At 33.2% G+C, this 17,339-nt stretch overlaps 1 protein-coding gene across 3 annotated transcripts; it reads right to left on the minus strand.

Moving 5' to 3' along the window:
• Positions 1-7,591: 7,591 nt before the first annotated feature.
• On the minus strand, positions 7,592-11,738 carry LOC120267052 (probable galacturonosyltransferase 4). 3 transcript variants are annotated; one of them, XM_039274734.1, is made up of 9 exons: positions 11,510-11,738; positions 11,363-11,397; positions 11,213-11,254; positions 11,037-11,127; positions 10,657-10,826; positions 9,513-9,808; positions 8,977-9,334; positions 8,307-8,882; positions 7,592-8,114 (listed from the first exon to the last, which is right to left on the minus strand). In XM_039274734.1, the coding sequence occupies exons 1-9, from the start codon at positions 11,604-11,606 to the stop codon at positions 7,839-7,841; spliced, it is 1,941 nt and encodes a 646-aa protein (XP_039130668.1). In that variant the 5' UTR covers positions 11,607-11,738; the 3' UTR covers positions 7,592-7,838. The 3 variants fall into 3 exon arrangements, with proteins under 3 accessions (XP_039130668.1, XP_039130667.1, XP_039130669.1); XM_039274733.1 differs by having other exon boundaries at positions 9,513-9,829; XM_039274735.1 differs by lacking the exons at positions 11,213-11,254; positions 11,363-11,397; positions 11,510-11,738 and having other exon boundaries at positions 9,513-9,848.
• Positions 11,739-17,339: the final 5,601 nt, after the last annotated feature.

Genomic DNA, 17,339 nt, shown 5'->3' on the forward strand with positions numbered 1-17,339 from the left:
CAAAACATGAAATTGAAAACAAAAAAGGGAATTGGCAACAATGCCAAACGACCCATAGTGAGTTCAATTAGATGTAAATAATATGTTTTGTTTACCATGTGGTTAATTAAAATAAATTAAACACATTAGTTTATTTGAATATATTAACCTGAGTCTCTTATTCAATCGCAGGATATATACTTTGTTAAGATCAAACATGTTGTTTTGGTTAACCGTCACAAGCTATGACTAGTCAAAAAAAATAAAAATAAAAAATAAAAAGTCATATCACTTATTTTTTGACCTAGTCGACAAACGACAAAGTAAAGGACAGGCACATATAGAAGTGCACAATTACGATGACTTGTTTGGTTGGGGGTTTTGGAGGGGTGAGGAGTTTGGAGGGTAAAACTTGTTTGATTGGGGGAATAAGGAGGAGTTTGGAGAGGTGTTTCTGTTGGGTAATATCGCAAAAATCAAATAATATCAAAAAGCATGCGGAAGCAATAATAAATTTGCGATATATTCTAATTGTTTTAATGAACACCATAATTTAATTAAAAGACCTAGAAAATTACCTCTTAAGTAGTTCTTGAATTCATCAGAGAGATATTCACCATCTCTATCTAAACGGAAGCATTTAATACTTTTACCTTTTTGTTTTTCTACTTCATTTTTAAATTCTTTAAACCTTTCAAAACATTCAGATTTATGTTTCATTAAGTAGATGTATCCATATCTAGAGTAATCATCAGTAAATGTGATAAAATAAGCAAATCCTCCTCTAGCCTCATGATTCAAGGGACCACATACATCTGAATGTATCAAGTCTAGGACATTATCAACCCTTATACCTTTTCCAGTAAAAGGCAATTTGGTCATCTTTCCATGCAAACAAGACTCACAAGTTGGATATGGTTCTACTTTTAGAAAATCTAATGGACTATCCTTCACCAATCTATTAATCCTATCTACATTAATATGACTTAATCTTAGGTGCCACAAATAAGTAGGAATAATATCATCTCTTTTTCTTTTCGTTGAGACCACATTATCATTCACATTATTTTCAACGCATGCAATAGTATCACAAGAAGGAGTAAGATAATAAAGACCATCTTGTTTAAAACCAGAAGTCACAAATTTATTATTCAATTTAATAGTAACTTTATTACGAAATAAAATAGAATATTCAAGTTCATCTAACTTAGAAACAGAAACTAAATTTCTTCTAATTTGATGCACATAAAGACAATCTTTCAAAAATAAAACAACTCCTCCTTCTAAGACTAAATTAAATGTTCCTATAGAAATGGCAACAACCTTTGTCTTTGTTCCCATCAACAGTGTCACTTCCCCTTCATTCAACCTTCTGCTTTCTTGAAACCCCTGTAATGTATTACAAACATGAGAGGTTTCCCCAGAGTCAATAGACCAAGAATTAGCAGAACCTACCAACAAATTGGTTTCAGTGATAAGTATATTAGACATACCTTCCGAAGATTTGTCCTTGAGTGAAGCTAGGTACTGAAAACAATTTCTTTTCCAATGACCTTTCTTTTTACAACAATGACAAACATCCTCTCATTAGTCTTTCTTCACCCTTTTTAAATTACCTTCTTGGACTTGTTTTGGGCCTTTCTTATTCACGAAAATTCGTTTCTTAATAATTTTAGACCTAGATTTCAAAGATTTCCTTTCTTCAGCTGCCATGACAATAGGCTTTTCCTTTTTTATCAAATCTTCAGCTCTTTGCAACATATTGTGAAGCTCAAGAAGAGTCACTACCAAATTATTTAGTGAGAAACATGAACTTCACTTAATTACATAAAACTTAATGCATTGATGGATTGATGGATCATAAAACTTAATGCATATTAGCACAATATAATATACATGCATGGATGGTGCTAATATAATATGCATGCATGGATAGATCATAAAACGTTTGTATAATCTAAACAATCAATATATCAAATCAAGATATTTCTATTAAATAGATATAATCTAACATTATATATATATATATATATTATGTATTAAATTATAAATAAGACATAATTCATGTATTCATAAAACCTACTATGGTACCACTGTAGGATTAATCACATGAACACATGAATATATGTGAAAGATCAGGGTTACCTCACTAAAATTTCACAAGCGCAAAATCCTCCAACGCACACATGTAATGTTCCCGAACTTTTCACCCTTGATCCGGAAGAAGTGATGGCTTCTTTTGCTCCAAGCAACTAATGTGAATATTAGAGTTTTTGCCGTAGCCGTCTTTTGATGGCAATCACAAATTAATTGATTGAAAAACCCTAATCTCATATCACATATTTATAGAGAGTATATATTCAGATAAAGTTAGAACATGTAGCTTGGGCCCGTTTGGGATCACTACATCTTTAGCAAATTAGTCCATACTAATTTTATAATCACAATCATGTCTATCAACAAATTGCAATTTAATCCAAAGATTAGAGATATTCATACATGAGACCCCAATATAATATTTTACATATTAGTTCCTCTATCAATAAATATTCCATATAAGTGGGATAATTAGACCAACAATGACACTATCGATCTCCACTTATATGTGTGTTTCTTTACACTATTGGATATAAAACAATTTAAAAAAATTGTATAATAATATATATTTTATATATAATAAAATACTTTCAAAAAATTAACCGGCCGGATTTTTATCCAACACACACAATCTAGAATATTCTCTCCTACAATAGGAGTGATAGATCCTATCTTGGATGACTACAAACCTTCATGTATTTGTTATATAACTCAACGTGTCCGTATATAGCCTGTAATTAGCATAACCAGTTGACACTATCAAAGTAATAATTTATACATAAGATTTAATAACATCATCAGGTAATAAGAACTTTCTATAACAGAATAACTCTTTTGTTCTATGGCAGTGTTTGGTCTAAGAGTACTATATGGTTAAGTTCAATATTTGTCAACTATAAATATCCATAATGTTACTAAGAGTCTCCATTCTAGTGGCTGAGATATACCACTCTATCACATATAGTAGTACAATATGTGAAACCAATAATGAATACAAAATCATATTTTATCTCATAGGTTGTGAACAATTTTAGGTTGCAAGGAACATAGATAATCATATCTCATTTAATGATCTCTATCATTAATTTGAAATCTATACAATGCAAGCCCATAATAATATATCATCAAACATGAATAATACAATACCCATAATTATGCATGTAATGAAATAAAACTATTTTACTATTAAACAATAACTAAAATTGGCTTTGTAGGGCATACTAGTTTTTTAGAAAAAGAGCTTAGGGGTATTCTCACTAGAGAATTAATTGATTGATACTATGGTTAGAGAGAAGTCATATTTATTGAGATTTCATAAAACATGATAAACATTATTCAATTATGAGTTTTATTCAAAATATGAACCTTCATAATATGATAAACATCATTCAAGTATGAAGTCCTATTCAAAATATGAACCTTCATAATATGATAAACATTACCATAAAAGTTCAATTAGAAATATGAGTCCTAATATAACTAAAACCACTTTTGTCTTTGAGTCCTTATAATTTTGATTATCTATTCAACTCCATCGAATTTAAATCAAAAGTTAAACTTAAGACCAAAACCTTAGACCAATTTACAATTTCACTCATCCCATGGAGTAAAATTGCAAATTGACAATTTTACCCTTGTACTCAAAATGAGACTGATTATTTATCCCTTTAAGCTTGACTCCCTAGGTTCCCTCCGATTGGCAATGGGAGGATACCAAAGGACGTGGGTGACACCTAGCTAGCCCCGTGACCCCACGTCGTAACCCAATTGAATATGAATGGGTAGATCATTACAAACCTTTCGGATTATGATTACCATATGTGTATAAACCTTTTGTTCTTGTATTCCAACCGAATGAGAGTCATTGTAATTGTCAAACTCACTGAACTCGATCATATACAAATAACTATAGTGGGATGAGATTACCAAACTACCTTTCGTGTCCCACACAATTAGTTTGACTGCTTTGACCAAGGTCTTCTAATCTCACATACTTATAATCGCATAGGATACTAACATGTTTACTTCCGAGAGAACGAATTCCTTCTTGGTGATCACTCACAACTGCTACTTGCCCGACATAGTCGCACTTCGAGGTCAGCCCTACCAAAAGGTTAACTGAGCCTAACAACCCTAGTAACAGACTAGACATCACAAGTACATTGTGATCATGATACCTCAGGTCTAAGGTCCACTCATATAATCATAACTAAAAATCCCAATCACTGACTGTCAAAGAGTAAAACCCATGTGATTGGATTGCTGCGAGTCATGTTCGAATACACCAATCCCAGTGATGCATTTATAACATATGCTCCCACTATTACATAGTGTTCAACTAGCACTCTTTGTCAAAGTATCTGTCATATAAATCCTTATGAACCTTTGACGCCTAATTAAAGATTCTCCAATTTGTAAACTATTTAAGTGTATAAGTACCAAACCCTTCTACTGCTCTCCTCTTTATCCCACAAAAAGTAGAAGGTTTAACTTAATACACATGGATTATGATATTCAAAACTAATTATAATGTCATCACAAGATTTATATAAACATCAAAAAAATGCCTATTTAGTAAGAATAAGAATGTATAATACAAATGAAATGCACTAATACAAGTATCCTCGTTGGCATTAGGGCATAATCCTAACAGTTCCACACTTACACCCCTCCAAACCCCTCACATTCCACTCCTCCTAATCGAGGTCTTTTGGAGAGGTGGGATTATTATATTAAAAAAAATAATGTTTAAATATATATGGAAATACCAAATTAGCTTTTATCAATTTAAAAAATTACTATAATACATTTTTTAAATCTAATTTAATCTTTTATACTATATTATCTTTTTTTTAATTTTTTTAATGTGTGAATTGAAGATTAATAATAATATATTTTTTAATTAATAATAATATAAAAATAATAAACAAATTATAGTATTAGTTAAAAAATAATATTATTATTTGTATAATAAATACAAATAATATTATTAATAATATAGAAATCTATAAAAAAAAATTATGATCAATTTTATATAAAAAAGTAAATTAGTAAAATACACATTATATCTCTCTTTACTCCTTCTAACCAAATAACAAAAATGAATTACTCATTCACACTCCTCCATTGAACTGATCCCCCTTTGAACCAAACAAGGGGTTAGGGATAAACCCCGCTCCATGCAATCTAAAAGGTAGAATGAGAGGTATTTTTCACACAAAACTCCCATAGAAGACCCAAAAAGTGAATTATAATATGAAAGATTCGAATTCGAGACCTCTCAATCATAAATACAAATAGTTACCGTTGGCCTAGCCCATGATTTCTAACAACGTATCACATCAAGTGAAAAAAGATGCTAATAATAGATAGATAGATATATGGCTAAAAACTTTTGCTTGTTATGTTTAATCTTTTCCCTCATCTTGTGTTGGCTTTACTTTTGGCAATGATGTTGGAAAGTTCAGAGAATCAGAATACAATACTCCCATCAAAATTTATGATGTTTGTTAAAACAAAAAATAGAGCAAATTCGTTTAATTTATTCACTACAAAACAAAGACTTGTAGATAAAAACCAGAAAAATCACTTTGCAGTCGTTGTTCTCAAAATATATATATATAAGTAAATATGACATATATTACATGAAAAATATATAGATTTATATTTATAATAAATATTATATATAAATATATAATATTTTTTTATAGCGTGTTATGTCATACCTGTGTTTTTAATTTTAAGAAATTATTGTGTCACCGTGTCTGTGTCGTTCCGTGCCCCTTAGACTCGCGCACACACATCCATACACATGCATTGTATATATAATGTAAACTCTTGTATAAAATATTCTTGATAAATCTCAGAAATCACTTGGAAATTTCCATGAGTAGAAACTTGAAACTACAAGGGTTTTTGGGTTAATGAATATTTGCCACATTTTCTTATCAAATACAAATGGCATCAATTGATGCATTAAATTGCTTGTTGAAGAAGGCCATTTTACAGGTGTTCTGTTTCCCATGACCATGAATTCTCCTTTCTTTGGTGGATGATCTTCTTCATGTCCTGCAATTCATCAACTAACTATTAAAGATGTTTCTGCCTTCTTTTTCACAACAATTTTGAACTTTAATCCATAACAGAACAAATTAATATAAGAAATTTCTTTTGTACCTTTGGTAAAAAGAAATGGGTATGAGTCATGAATCCACTGAAATATAACAAGAATAAGTTATAGCATAACAAGGAACCACAAAATACAATTTCTTCAATGTTCTGTTTTCATGCATTTGAGTCATCTGACCAAGGATCTGTAACTCTTTCCCAAAGATGTGAATTTTTCTGCAAAGAAATCAGAATGGCATGTGACTATCAGACCAAGCCTGGTTGTTGAAATTTGGATGAGGTTCTTCTTGTTTTTCTGTATAAAAGCATGCAAGAGAAGATTTGATCTCTGAATTTGAGTCTGAATTAATCCAAGTCATAAACTTCTTTCTCTTATTGAATTAGATCATTCTGGTTCTTTTCTGCAGCATTTGATGAAAGGAATAAGAGAAAATCTCTATGAATAATTTACATTTAGCATAACCTTATAATGACATTGAACAGTCTAGTGAGTTAAATAGTTCAATCATATCATAGGTATACATACAAGTGATATAACCAAAATATCCTTCCACATGCATTGCCATAAAAATCTATAAATACAGTTGGCTGAGCTTTAAATTAATTATTTCAGGGCCACCAAAATATATATATATATATATATATATATATATAAAAGAAAAAGAACAAACTATGATGGTAACCCAATGGACCACTATAAAGACGCATGAGAGCCATGCCACCATTGAAAGTGGATGACTTGAATGAGTTGTCTCCACAAAAGGATGGGCCACAAATTGCTTAACCATCAAGCTCAGACACATCATGCATGCAAGTTCAAACAATTTAAATGTCCATAAATGAAAAAGGATTATAGATCACATCCACATCCCATTCCAATTCAAGTTTCACCAAGTTCTCTCATTGACTTCATGCACAACAGTACCTATTTCAGACAGAAGAGCCATTAAGTTGTCTTACGGTTTGTGAGAAACAAAGCATCTCAGTGAACAATGAATTCATCAACAACAGTAAATGTTTCAGATGTAAATGGAAGCATTTTAAATGACCATGACTGCAAAAACCCCACATCTGTTTCACATTCAAGTCCCACCAAAATTTTCTAATTGTTTGTGGGAAACAAGCATCTCAGTGAACAATGAATTCATGAACAATGTCAGACAGAAGAAGAACCGCCTAAATTGCTAAAGTTTGCATTCTGATTATGAATCATTTACAATATTTCTGCAATTACACAGAATAAAGTAGTTGCGGTCACAAGAATTGAAGCATTTTGAATGACCATGACTGCAAAACCCGCATCTGTTTCACATTCAAGTTCGACCAAAATTTTCTAATTGTTTGTGAGAAACAAGCACCTCAGTGAACAATGAATTCATGAACAATGTCAGACAGAAGAAGAACCACCTACATTGCTAAAGTTTGCACTCTGATTATGAATCATTTACAATATTTCTGCAATTACGCAGAATAACGTAGTCATGGTCACAAGAATTAAAGCTCCAATGCAATTCATAGCTATAGAGCATAAAGAATCAAACTAAAAATTTTTAACTGAAAAAAACACAATAAAGCTACAAAAAATAAGTGACAATCAGTGTTGGAAGAAGTGCGATAGTAATACGGTTTTTGTTTTATGGATTGAGATTGCAGTCCCTCAGATAAACCTGATCATAGTCCACAAACCTCGACCAGTTGTTGCGGAACTTAGGGATTCCAATCTCTAACCAAGGCTTCATATTTCCGTTGTAGTGTATGACTGCTGCCCTTTCGATATCTTTCTGACTAACATTTGGATTATAGCCTAGTCCCAGCACGTGCCATGAACGGTCTAGTGCAAAAGTTCGGTTCCAAAATGTAATCAGACCAGGAGGAAGAGTTCCCAACTTCCATAAAGTTCTATCATGGTTCTGCATAAGAAATATGAAGCAGGCCCAGTTGGTAAGGACACAATCAGAAGATGAAACTAAAATTATCAGTGTAGAAGTAGTTTCTTGAAGTGTTACACTCACAAACAAAAGAAAGGTGTAAATAAATATAACTGAAATAATGCAATTCAAATAATAACTGTATGAAATTTGAAAATAATAACCAAAACCTACCAGCTTCTGCCAAGAGTGATATATTTCTGTTATCTTCTGTTTCCTCCACTCTGACAAATCGAACACATTCATGCCATACGCCCAGCCACATGCATGCGGATCAAAGTTTTTGGCAATGAGAGGATTTGAGAAGTTGAGATACCTATCAAACCGATGGAAATTTTCTCCACAAGTCTCAACAGCACCATTGACCTTACCTTTAAGATTAATGGACCAAAGGCCTGTGAGATCTTTCTTTACTACGATATCATCATCAAGAAAAACCACCTTGTCCAGCTTTGGGAAGATCTCAGGTAAATAAAACCGAAGATGGTTTAGAATGGAAAGGTACTTGGGGTTCCGATACTTCAAGTTTGCATCAGAGCTTGCACGATGAGCCCTGAAGTAATAATCTATCATAGACTGAGACCCAAGTTGTTTTAGAACTGGACTGTAGCTTGCATTCAGCCATGTAAACTCTTCAATATTCTGAACTTGGATGGTGGCCTTCCCAGGAGGATTAGCTATAAACCACATTCTCATGGCTGCATAGTTAAGCCTATCAGTCACAATGTGGAAAACATGGTTTGCAGCATTCTGCGAAAAACATGTGAGATTTATATGTCAATAAACTTAAAGATATGAGAAATAGAATGTAATTTATGAGCAGATTGCCTATCAAGAAATTTACCTTGGCATGAATAACAGTAGAATTCACCACCACAGCTGCTGCCAATATGTTATCAGAGAACAGGGCATAATGATAGAGCTTGGGGTCTTCAAGTTTTTCTTGGTTCGGGAACTGCTGTTGGCTTGGGCTCAATGAGTAATACTCAGTTGAAAGCCGCAAAGGAAGGCAGTGGAGTCCTTTAGGAAGTGTTTTAGCTGCAAGTTGTGTTAAAAACAATGTCTGCTTCTTATGAACTCGGAGCTGTTCCTCTGTCGAGTGAAGCATTGCTCGAAGCTTCTTTATAACAGCAGAGCAATCATCTTGAATTTGCTTGCCTTTGGCCAACAACTGTTCCATAGCCTTCATTTTCTCATTCACACTGATTTATCAACATAGAGTAACTAGTTAGGGAAAGTTGATAACAAGATAGATCATGTTTTGTATTCAAACAACAAGCATTATGATTTCTGCTATGCGAAATTTTCAAAGGATTAGATTCCATAAGTTCATACAAAACAAACCAATCAGGAGAGATAACAAGCACAGAATTAGACTACCTCTTGGGCAGGTCCGAGTCCTTGGTTGCATCACCAAGTGCTCGCTGCACTTCCCTTATTCGCACTCGGAGCTCTTTAATGAAGTGAGGATTGGTCTTTGTCGATCCAAGACCAAGATAAACCTTCGCCCTTATCAACTGATCCCTAAGTTGCCGTACCCGAGCATCAGGAAATGGGGTGTTACTACTTTGTCGATTAGCAGTTGCACTACTTTGCTTATCAGCAGGTTTAGCATTCCTGCTTTCTCTACCAGGAAGTTGTTTTCGAGACTCGGTTTTCGGAGGTGTTTGCTCAGACTGTTTCTCTGTTTTAATCCCCTGGAAACATAACAAACAACTAAATCAAGCATTCAGCAAACTAGAAATACACTGCTGCATGCAATTAATGTAGAAAGATCGATAAAACTTATAAGAGAAATATAATAAGCAATTCCCTTCTCAATATAGCATCCACCAAACGACACATTCTTGCAGCTTAAATTTTTAATTTTTGCAGCCATGAGAAATTTACTCAACAACTTGACAACCCATTGTGACAACAGCAAATTACAAATGCAAACAGTTGACAAGGACAATAACCAATCTGTGTGCATGACGTATGAAGAAATTATTTGGCTGTTTCACCCAATAGCTTAACAAACCTTGCACCCTCATTTTGGATATAAGCCCAAATCTGACAAACAACCAAGCTATCATTGCCATACACAAGGACAACTAATATTCCAATGAGTAAGCAAATAAATAAGCAGAAACAAAATTAGTTGTCAAATATTCCAACCATCCTCCCCAGGTCATATGTGAGAAAGATTATGATCCCGAACTCCAGTTCTCTAGCTGGAGTGAGAAGAAACTCTGCCCAATGGAGCATCAAACAATTAGGTAAATTCCTCCCAAAGACACTTGATTAACACTAGAAAAAGTGTACCATAGCAAGGAAAGGTAACCACTTTCTTATACAATTCCAACCAATGACAAGGACTCCATCACCAATACTAATTAAAAATTTAGCAAATTAGCAACATGAAAATTTAGCTCAATCCACGGAAGTCATTATCAATGTAAATATGCATGCATTTCAAACCTGAAGAAAAGTTTGAAAATAATTTAATTGCGGATAGCTATGAACAAGGTGACAAAAAAATTACCTTCTTCTCCGGAAAGTCGGGTTCTCTCTTTGACTTCTGCAATCCATCATCTTTCACACTATCTTTGCTCGTCACCTGTGCAATCACTGACCCATTCTCAGTTCGATCACCCTCGTCCGCTGCTGACAGCACTCTGCTTTTATGCTCTCCAGATCTACCCGGTGACAATTCTGTACATAAAACAGACAAGCATATCCATTAAAGGCACCAATTTTTAAAAACTTCGTATCAAGGAATCAGCAATGACGGTTTTCGCTCATATTGACCGATTCCAATGGCAATCCAATAGTCAAAGTTCTTTTTTTATGAAAAAATACACATGCATGCACAGGTGAAGCAAGATTTTATTGGATGAATGAATCAATAGGGAAAAACCAAACCTCGTCCGTTCAGTGCCGAGATCTGATCGGAATTACTTGAATTATCAAAGTAAACAACTCCAATCGGTTCTTTCAGCGCATCAGACGATTCCTGACACAAATCAATCAAAGAAATGAGCGCAAAAAATCAAAGGGATCACTAGCATATCACCCAAAAAGGGCAATAAAACTCGCACCTGAGGAAGAGCGTGCAACTTCTCGCCCTCATTGCTCAAGTTCTGACATGAAGCAAAACAAAGCAAGACAAATGCATCAAATTTCAACAAAATTCCCCAAAACACATAAACAAACTAAAAAAAATTCAAAAACATAGATCAGATCCCTACCAAATTAGCCCCTTCTTCAACGAAATCATTAATAGCTGCCAAAAAAACCACAAAATCAGCACAAAAAAACCAACTTTCCTCCAAATTTCCAAGAAACAAACCAACACCATTATAGAAACCGAAACTTTTCCATCTAAACGTGCTTACAAATGGAATTAGAGAAAGAGGAGAGCCTGTCAGTGTAGAGAACGATGGGCGCGAGCACGGTGACGCAAAGCAAGACCAACACCGGCTTTCTACTCATCCTCGCTACAAAGAACACATTCCACGACGGAAAACCAACTTCCCCTCCTTCGAGACCGCTTCTCCAAACTCAGAGAACAGCTCTCCGGCGCTGCGCTTGTGGCCACGATGAACTCCGAGAGCTATCGGAGAACTCTGGTTCTCTCTCTAAAAAAATGTCCCTTCCGTTCTGCATCCCCGCGGAGCAATGTAACTTTTCTACATGATGACGTGGAAGAGCATTAGTGGGTAAGAATGAAAGCAAGGTAACGAATAGAAGGATGCCACGTGGGAGGAGTCCGAATCTAGATGGTATATTTTGATTATGTGGTCCGGGCTCTGGCGCGGTTCCCCGAGGCGAAGTGCTGACGTGAATCGGGCGATCCGCCCGAGTAAATCGGCAGAAGCGAAGAGTATAATGACGGTTTTGCCCTTTTCCTTTTCTTCGTTTTAAAAAAACCATGAGAGTATTTTCGGGTTTTCAGTATATAATGTTGCCACGTGGTATATTTTGAAAATTTTTCATTTTTATTAACTTAAATTAAGAAATCTTAATTATCGGATGTTAATCTAACAGATTATATAATGTTTGAAACTCCAGCTTTTGTTAGAAAGTTTTTTTTTTTTTTAATGAAACTCAAAAGAAGGAGATAAAATGTACCATACTACATAGCCTTTAAAATGAAATAAAGAAGCTTAAAGTGCCCACCAAAGTCGAAAAAAAAAAAGTAACGGTGGCTTTTTGCAAAGTAAAGAAATGGGGCATTAATCAGGGCGTTGATTGAAAGCCAATCCAAGTCAATGCTCCAAAGGAACTCATTCTTTTTATTCAAATTCCATCTTATCAGGTAAATTATTGACTGACATATTTTTTTTAAATATTTTTTCATTAATTTATACCACCATGAAATATTCAATTTTTTAAAATTTATTTTAATAAATTGGGTTAAAAAAAAAAAAGAATACATAAAGGGTATGCTAATAGGCTTTGACCTGGCCCGGCCCGCAATGCAAGGTCTATTTGAATTCCTCGTTACGATTCCTCGGGCCGATTCACGAGAGGACAGCTCGGGAGAAGCTCAGCAACGCGGGCCCGATGCCACGTGTGCAATTCGACCGTGCCTCGAGATCGGCGTTCGTGTACGATGAGACCAAGAGAGTGTCGGCGAGACGCCCGCGGTGCCAGCACGCGCAAGTAGGCCCCTCACGTGAGAGAAATTTAGCAGTTCCCCTAATTACACCTCTTCTCTAAAGAGACTCAAAAAGTGACCTAAACATTTGACTTCACTGTTTTTTTTTCTGCCTTTGATAATTTTTCATAATTTTTTTCAAAAACAATCTCATCATTTGAACAGCATAAGAAGTAGCTCAAAAGAGAAGAAGTTATACTATGCATCAAGTAAATTTTAATATTTTATTGAAATGAAATTTCTAATTATTGGGATAAAAATATGATAGGATTAGAAAATCACTTGATGTATTTATGTTAAAACATAGCTGTCAAAATTAAATGGTTGTAAATATATAATTTAAATATTGTATCAAGTCATGTTATCAGTTAATTTCAAGTAATATTAATAAATTCGGATAAATAAAAAATATTAAAACATCACAATTGGTTTCTAGCTACGTCATATCAAAACAATTCATTTCTATAAAAAAAACTCAAAAAAAAATATATATAATATTTTCATTTTGGTTTTTCTATAATCTTCAATGCTATTAAAAATTAAACTAATCTATTATATTATCAAAAAAAAATTATCAAACAGTAAAGTTGTCGCATCATCGACATTGTTATCGATGAAGTACAAATTATGAATTTTTATTTGCAAAAAATGATAAAATTGAAAAAATTGGTGCCATGTTTGTTTTTATGTTATAAATGGTTCTAAAATTTGATATTAAAATAAGAGAAAAATTATGATTGATATTAAAATGGGAGAGTGCCTGACAGAGGACAGTGTTGGGTTTGAAAGAGAGTGAGAACTTTTGGTGGAAGTAGCTTTGGTTGATATTATTACTATTTGTGAGCATGTGGTGGTGGGGCCTTGCATGACGAGGTCGCTCTCACGTGACCCATTTTAGTATTTTAATATATTATTGTTATCATTATTATTTAAAAGAAATTTCGACCGTTGAATTATATTGAGAATTTAAAAAAATTGGATAAAATTTAAAGATTAATTTTTTATATTAAAAACCTTATTTAAGAAGAATCTCCTAATAAATTATGAATAGATAAACTTTTGCTTAATTGCTTGCACGCATGGGTGGAGTAATATAGCTTTTTAAGTGTCTATTCACCAAATTAATAACAAAATTAATTAATTATTCGTATAAATTAAAAAAAATTTGTTGATATGAGTGAAAAATAGTAGAAGCCAAAGTGGGAGATTCAAATGTATCTTTTAAGTGAAATTTGGAGTTTGTTGGACATCATAACATTAAGAATGATGCTGATGATATAATAATCAATTAAGAAGTCATCTCGCCTTACATATTTTTAGTTCAATGTTATTTTATAATTGTTTTATTTTATTTTACCTATTTTTCCTTGTTATTGATGTTAATTTATTAATTATTCACCCACAAGATTATTTGTTTACTTTATGTTTTATGTTTTTTTGTTTTTTTATTATATTTCTTTTTATTTTATCTCAATTAGACTATTTTCCTCATACTCTCTTCCACAATGAATATAGTTTATCTAATCTTAAAAAAAAATAATTAAAAGTGAAGTTGTAAAATTTATTTAAAATATATATATATATAATATCTAACACTTCCTACCTCACTCTCTCTAAATAATAATTCCACTAAACGTCTCATTTACTTTCCGGCTACGTACTTCTCCAAATATGTACATAGTAACACATGCAACTATTATATTAAAATTCTTATAAACCATTTTTAAAAGAATTCAATCAGTGATGCATTCAGATTTTTAAGAAAATCAAAAAGCAATTACAAATTAAGAAAAAATTTAATTTGTAAATATACAGAGTAAATAAAAAAAAACACTAGTACATTTGTAAATGCTTTGAACACTCTACATACTATATGATTGCTTGAATTAATTTACCTGAATTTATTATTATATTCAAACTATATCAATGCCCTAGTCCCATAAAATTTCAATTAATATTATTATTGACAAAATACGATTAATAAATTTATATTGACAATTATAAATACATTAAACAAACCTTCAGTATCATAAAACCAAATCATAAATTCTATATTTGTGAAGTTAAAACTCTAAATTTAATGAATGTAATAATTAGCAGCTAATTTTATCTCAATAATATATATTACAAATCAAACAAGCACATATACACAAATTGAAATTTAATTAACTAATGTATTAGAAAATTTAGACTGCAAATTCACTTTTACAACCAACAATCCATTACTTTAATTGTATTTAAAATAACTTAACTTCAAAACTCTTAAATCTTGCACCAATTTTTTTAATGGTGCCAATGGTGTTGGGCTAACAAAATTTTGACATAAAATACTTAGTAAATATTAATTAGAAAAACTCAATATAAATTTACTTCAGGAGAAATGTTAAGTTACATAACAACATATATTTTTTTATTCTACAACAAATTTTCTAAAAAAGCAAAATTGGACACTCACGCACTGAACGTTGATCCCAGCACCGACTGCCAGACGCAATCCAGGCCGTCCATTTCTCCATCCAACGGCCAGGAAAGGTCGATCCTGATCGCCGGGTAATGAGACAAGCGATCGCCCGGGAATCCAATGGCGGCGGATCGGCCATCAACGAGTGACGAGAAGAACACGTCGCCTAGATCCCAACCATCCGATTCGTGCACGAATCCCGATGCACCCCAAGGGAACTCAAACACGCCAGGTGGCCTCTCGACGTCACTGGAAACGCGTTTCGGTTCCTCTTGACGTTTCCCCTTCTTCGATATTGAAAACGCTGTTGTCGTTTCCATGGTTCTCTTCTTGCTCTCTCCTCCTTCCATTAATCTCTATTAATTTTTTTTTCAAAAAAACCAAGAGAAAATCAGAAATTCAATAAACGCACAATATTTTGAAACCAAGGTTAATTTCTCAGATGTTAATGTTTTTCATTATTTGTTTTTTTTTTTTTAAAAGAAAGATCCAAAACGTCTCAGAAATCGCAAAGACGCAAGCTTTCCAAGAATTACACAGATTCATTCAATGATAGTCTATAGTTTTGCAGAAATCAAATCACCAGAGAATTCCATAAACAAAATACAAAGATATAAAAAATTAATCAAAAAAAAAAAAAATCAGATATAAAAGAAAGATTCAGAGATCACTGAATAACAATTAACAAAAAGAAATTAAAACTTGGAATGGAATGCATGCATCATAAGAAATTCTGGTTAGTGTGTTGTTCTGACCTGAATTGATTGCTGTTAAGCTTTCTCTCTTTTCTCCTTGTCTTTCTTCCTCCCTATTAATATTAATATATATATAAAGAGAGAAAAAGAGAGAGAGAGGAATTGTAGGAAGAAAAGAAGGAAAGGGAGTTGCTGTCACGCCACGCGAGAACTAAGGAAAGAGAAAGAGAGAGAGCAAAACGAACTGAAACGAAACACACGTTGTGTATCCTTAGTTTGTATATGCTTCTGCTGCTTCTTCTCCAGGCTTTTCATGGCCCTTCTCAACCGCTCATACTCACCCTCACCTTCACCTTCTCTTTAAATACCATCATATCATGCTCCGTTGTGCTCTCTCTCTCTCTCTCTCTCTCTCTCTCTCTCTTTCTCTACATGGCAATCCTTGCTTGTAGGGTAGCTATGGAAACGCGCTTTTATCTATTTGGTATATATATATATATTTTTTATTGTGAAGAGTGTATGTATGGGTTTGGCTAAATTTAGAAGGATTTGGATTGATGTGCTTAGGAAATTATGTAATTGACAATTGATCCTTGCATTAAAAGAAGATGAAAAGAAATATGATTAGTTCCTCACTTCCTCAATTATGTGTCCAAATTTTGATTTTTATCTTATAAATCATAATATAAAAATAATATGTTAGCTTGGAGAAAAGATCAAAGTGATATTTATTTTTGATACAAATGAAAAGATTTACGTTTAAAGAAAAATAGAGAGTATCACTAATAACTCAAAAGTATCCTATTAGAATAGTATTGTATATATAGCGCATTCACCACTCTTATGAAATGAAGGATTTATCATCGTGTAATAATGACTTATAACATATTATTTTAGATATATGCAGTGGCGGCGCCGGGTGTGACGAGGAGGGACATCCGTCACACCCTCTGCCGGAAAAAAAAAATCTGAGGATTGAGTTGTGCAGCAGTCGGGGTTTGATAATCACTATATAGCATCTAGACTTCATGAGAAACAAGTCTCTTATTCACATCAAAATGAAATTCTCTTTCTACAAACTAGGAAAATTCGACAAAGAGAGCTATCTCATAAAAAAACTTGAGAAAAACTCAGGAAGAACAATAAAACACATAAAAAATATTAACTAACTGTTCTCTAACTTTATATTAAACAAACTTTGATCACCAAAAAGAAACTAAAAAAGGCTGAGTCATTACTCCACGCGTCTTCACCAGATCAGCTCCACCGCTCTTCATCCATCCACTTGCCTTGCCTTGCCTCGAACTAAAGCTATCCATCCATGATGATTTAATCTCAGCCGTCCATGCTTCTCTTCATTCTCTTTTCAGTAGCTGCCTCGAATTAATGCCATTCCACTTGATCAAATT

This window comes from Dioscorea cayenensis, chromosome 8 (assembly GCF_009730915.1).
Source record: "Dioscorea cayenensis subsp. rotundata cultivar TDr96_F1 chromosome 8, TDr96_F1_v2_PseudoChromosome.rev07_lg8_w22 25.fasta, whole genome shotgun sequence".
In the NCBI taxonomy this organism is placed as follows: domain Eukaryota; kingdom Viridiplantae; phylum Streptophyta; class Magnoliopsida; order Dioscoreales; family Dioscoreaceae; genus Dioscorea; species Dioscorea cayenensis.